Source organism: Oncorhynchus mykiss, chromosome 11, assembly GCF_013265735.2.
Source record: "Oncorhynchus mykiss isolate Arlee chromosome 11, USDA_OmykA_1.1, whole genome shotgun sequence".
Taxonomy (NCBI): Eukaryota; Metazoa; Chordata; class Actinopteri; order Salmoniformes; family Salmonidae; genus Oncorhynchus; species Oncorhynchus mykiss.
Window position 1 is genome coordinate 21,200,547 of NC_048575.1, and position 5,032 is coordinate 21,205,578.

General features: G+C 45.9%; 1 protein-coding gene across 1 annotated transcript; it reads right to left on the reverse strand.

Annotated features, from left to right (window-relative positions):
- Positions 1–998: 998 nt before the first annotated feature.
- LOC118937470 (uncharacterized protein DDB_G0271670-like) lies at positions 999–1,922 on the reverse strand. The gene has a single exon (XM_036936651.1). The coding sequence runs from the start codon at positions 1,920–1,922 to the stop codon at positions 999–1,001; it is 924 nt and encodes a 307-aa protein (XP_036792546.1).
- Between the last annotated feature and the right edge of the window lie 3,110 nt (positions 1,923–5,032).

Consider the following 5,032-nt stretch of genomic DNA (forward strand, 5'->3'; position numbering starts at 1 on the left):
TGCTGCTGCTACCAGTTCTGTTCTCATCCATACTGCTACTAATACTACTGCTGCTACCAGTTCTGTCCTCATCCATACTGCTACTAATACTGCTGCTGCTACCAGTTCTGTCCTTATCCATAATGCTACTAATACTGCTGCTGCTACCAGTTCTGTCCTTATCCATACTGCTACTAATACTGCTGCTGCTACCAGTTCTGTCCTCATCCATACTGCTACTAATACTGCTGCTGCTACCAGTTCTGTCCTTATCCATACTGCTACGAATACTGCTGCTGCTACCAGTTCTGTTCTCATCCATACTGCTACTAATACTACTGCTGCTACCAGTTCTGTCCTCATCCATACTGCTACTAATACTGCTGCTGCTACCAGTTCTGTCCTTATCCATACTGCTACTAATACTGCTGCTGCTACCAGTTCTGTCCTTATCCATACTGCTACTAATACTGCTGCTGCTACCAGTTCTGTTCTCATCCATACTGCTACTAATACTACTGCTGCTACCAGTTCTGTCCTCATCCATACTGCTACTAATACTACTGCTGCTACCAGTTCTGTCCTCATCCATACTGCTACTAATACTGCTGCTGCTACCAGTTCTGTCCTCATCCATACTACTACTAATACTGCTGCTGCTACCAGTTCTGTTCTCACCCATACTGCTACTAATACTACTGCTGCTACCAGTTCTGTCCTCATCCATACTGCTACTAATACTACTGCTGCTACCAGTTCTGTTCTCATCCATACTGCTACTAATAATGCTGCTGCTACCAGTTCTGTCCTTATCCATACTACTACTAATACCGCTGCTGCTACCAGTTCTGTTCTCATCCATACTGCTACTAATACTACTGCTGCTACGAGTTCTGTCCTCATCCATACTGCTACTAATACTGCTGCTGCTACCAGTTCTGTCCTCATCCATACTACTACTAATACTACTGCTGCTACCAGTTCTGTCCTCATCCATACTGCTACTAATACTGCTGCTGCTACCAGTTCTGTCCTTTATCCATACTGCTACAAATACTACTGCTGCTACCAGTTCTGTCCTCATCCATACTGCTACTAATACTATTGCTGCTACCAGTTCTGTCCTCATCCATACTGCTACTAATACTACTGCTGCTACCAGTTCTGTCCTCATCCATACTGCTACTAATACTGCTGCTGCTACCAGTTCTGTCCTCATCCATACTGCTACTAATACTACTGCTGCTACCAGTTCTGTCCTCATCCATACTGCTACTAATAATGCTGCTGCTACTAGTTCTGTCCTCATCCATACTGCTACTAATACTACTGCTGCTACCAGTTCTGTCCTCATCCATACTGCTACTAATACTACTGCTGCTACCAGTTCTGTCCTCATCCATACTGCTACTAATACTGCTGCCGCTACTAGTTCTGTCCTCATCCATACTGCTACTAATACTGCTGCTGCTACTAGTTCTGTCCTCATCCATACTGCTACTAATACTACTGCTGCTACCACTTCTGTCCTCATCCATACTGCTACTAATACTGCTGCTGCTACTAGTTCTGTCCTCATCCATACTGCTACTAATACTGCTGCTGCTACCAGTTCTGTTCTCATACATACTGCTACTAATACTACTGCTGCTACCAGTTCTGTCCTTATCCATACTGCTACTAATACTGCTGCTGCTACCAGTTCTGTCCTTATCCATACTGCTACTAATACTGCTGCTGCTACCAGTTCTGTCCTTATCCATACTGCTACTAATACTGCTGCTGCTACTAGTTCTGTCCTCATCCATACTGCTACTAATACTGCTGCTGCTACTAGTTCTGTCCTTATCCATACTGCTACTAATACTGCTGCTGCTACTAGTTCTGTCCTCATCCATACTGCTACTAATACTGCTGCTGCTACTAGTTCTGTCCTCATCCATTCTGCTACTAATACTACTACTGCTACCAGTTCTGTCCTCATCCATCAATCAATCAATCAATCAAATTTATTTTATATAGCCCTTCGTACATCAGCTGATATCTCAAAGTGCTGTACAGAAACCCAGCCTAAAACCCCAAACAGCAAGCAATGCAGGTGAAGAAGCACGGTGGCTAGGAAAAACTCCCTAGAAAGGCCAAAACCTAGGAAGAAACCTAGAGAGGAACCAGGCTATGTGGGGTGGCCAGTCCTCTTCTGGCTGTGCCGGGTGGAGATTATAACAAAACATGGTCAAGATGTTCAAATGTTCATAAATGACCAGCATGGTCGAATAATAATAAGGCAGAATAGTTGAAACTGGAGCAGCAGCACAGTCAGGTGGACTGGGGACAGCAAGGAGTCATCATGTCAGGTATTCCTGGGGCATGGTCCTAGGGCTCAGGTCCTCCGAGAGAGAGAAAGAAAGAGAGAATTAGAGAGAGCATATGTGGGATGGCCAGTCCTCTTCTGGCTGTGCCGGGTGGAGATTATAACAGAACATGGCCAAGATGTTCAAATGTTCATAAATGATCAGCATGGTCGAATAATAATAAGGCAGAACAGTTGAAACTGGAGCAGCAGCACAGCCAGGTGGACTGGGGACAGCAAGGAGTCATCATGTCAGGTATACTGCTACTAATACTGCTGCTGTAGCTGTTGCTTCTACTTCTAGAGTGATTTTTGTTGTTGTGATTCTTGTGTTGCAACTAGAATAGTTGTTGTGTGAGAGAATGTGTTTGGATTCATGTTGGTCATAATACGATGTGTCTACAGACGTTGCCAACCAAAAGGAAACTTGACCAAATATTTCATAAGATGTTTTTTTTAGATGCTGGGAAGAATGTTGTTTTCATCAGCTTGCCTGTGAACATTGAATCAGACACCAGTATCCATTGGGTACTGCAGGTTCTTGATGAGGATGTGGATAGTTGTTCCACACTAACCCTGTATGAGACAGCAATATGTTAAGCGGGGTAGCAAGGTTACTAACAAGGATATGACACTTCTGCAGCTGTTGTCAGGAGACTCGGCTGACACTTTGTGTTTCTTCACTGCCCTTTGTACAGTATATACTATTGGTATAACATTGACTTATCTTGGGCCCTACTGGTCCTGCGAGTGTTGTCCTATGGAGCACACTGTGTACTGAATGGAGTTTTACTCTGGTATTAGAGAGTGGTGGGGTATTGATCTAGACACAACACAGGTACAGAGAGTGGTGGGGTATTGTTCTAGACACAACACAGGTATCAGAGAGTGGTGGGTATTGATCTAGACAACACAGGTACAGAGAGTGGTGGGTATTGATCTAGACACAACACAGGTACAGAGAGTGGTGGGTATTGATCTAAACACAACACAGGTACAGAGAGTGGTGGGGTATTGATCTAAACACAACACAGGTACAGAGAGTGGTGGGTATTGATCTAGACAACACAGGTACAGAGAGTGGTGGGTATTGATCTAGACACAACACAGGTACAGAGAGTAGTGGGTATTGATCTAGACACAACACAGGTACAGAGAGTGTTGGGGTATTGATCTAGACACAACACAGGTACAGAGAGTGGTGGGTATTGATCTAGACACAACACGGGTACAGAGAGTGGTGGGGTATTGATCTAGACACAACACAGGTACAGAGAGTGGTGGGGTATTGATCTAGACACAACACAGGTACAGAGAGTGGTGGGTATTGATCTAGACAACACAGGTACAGAGAGTGGTGGGTATTGATCTAGACACAACACAGGTACAGAGAGTGGTGGGTATTGATCTAGACACAACACAGGTACAGAGAGTGGTGGGGTATTGTTCTAGACACAACACATGTATCAGAGAGTGGTGGGGTATTGATCTAGACACAACACAGGTACAGAGAGTGGTGGGGTATTGATCTAAACACAACACAGGTACAGAGAGTGATGGGGTATTGATCTAGACAACACAGGTATCAGAGAGTGGTGGGGTATTGATCTAGACAACACAGGTTTTAGAGAGTGGTGGAGTATTGATCTAGACACAACACAGGTACAGAGAGTGGTGGGGTATTGTTCTAGACACAACACATGTATCAGAGAGTGGTGGGGTATTGATCTAGACACAACACAGGTACAGAGAGTGGTGGGGTATTGATCTAGACAACACAGGTTTTAGAGAGTGGTGGGGTATTGATCTAGACACAACATCGGTATCAAAGTGAATGATAATGAGGTTTAGTATGAGTTCCAACTGGTTCCTCTTCCTGTCGGGGAGGAATTCACACAGTTTAATGTCACTGGTCTGTAGTTGCAGTCTTTTTTTGGTGTACTTTTTACACTTTTTTCGTGATATTCAATTGGTAGTTACAGTCTTGTCCCATCGCTGCAACTCCCATGTGGACTCGTGAGAGGCAAAGGTTGAGAACCGTGCGTCCACCGAAACACGACCCTGTCAAGCCGCACTGCTTCTTGACACCCTGCTCACTAAACCCGGAAGCCAGCCGCCCCAGTGTGTCGGAGGAAACACTGTCCATCTGGCAACTGTTTCAGCATGCATATGCGCACAGCCCACCGCAGGAGTCACTATAGCGCGATGGGACATGGACATCCCGGCCGGCCAAACCCTCCCCTAACCCGGATGACACCGGGCCAATTGTGCGCCGCCTCATGGGTCTTCCGGTTGCACCCGGCTCGAACCCGGATCTGTAGTGACGCCTCTCTGCGATGCAGTGCCTTAGACCACTGCGCCACTCTGGAGGCCCTGGAGTTTCAGTCTTAGTCAATACCTGGCAAGGCCTGGTTTGCATGACCTTGTCCTTGAAGTTCTATCTGTGTGTGTGTGTGTGTGTGTGTGTGTGTGTGTGTGTGTGTGTGTGTGTGTGTGTGTGTGTGTGTGTGTGTGTGTGTGTGTGTGAGAAAGATGTGTTTGTTCAGAATGTCATATAGGTGGGCACTGGGTGCTGCACTGGGCATGCTGACTGGCAGTTAATGGAGTGGCATGTGACTGGCCAGGTTGGAAGCTGACTGACCCTGGCATTACTGTTGGCATTGTCCTCTCTCACATCCCACCCAGATAATGGATTGGGACTGT

What these genes read in the sequence shown, in the direction of transcription:
- LOC118937470 (XM_036936651.1), bottom strand. Translation starts at nt 1,922, where the DNA reads ATGGATGAGGACAGAACTAGTAGCAGCAGCAGTATTAGTAGCAGTATG.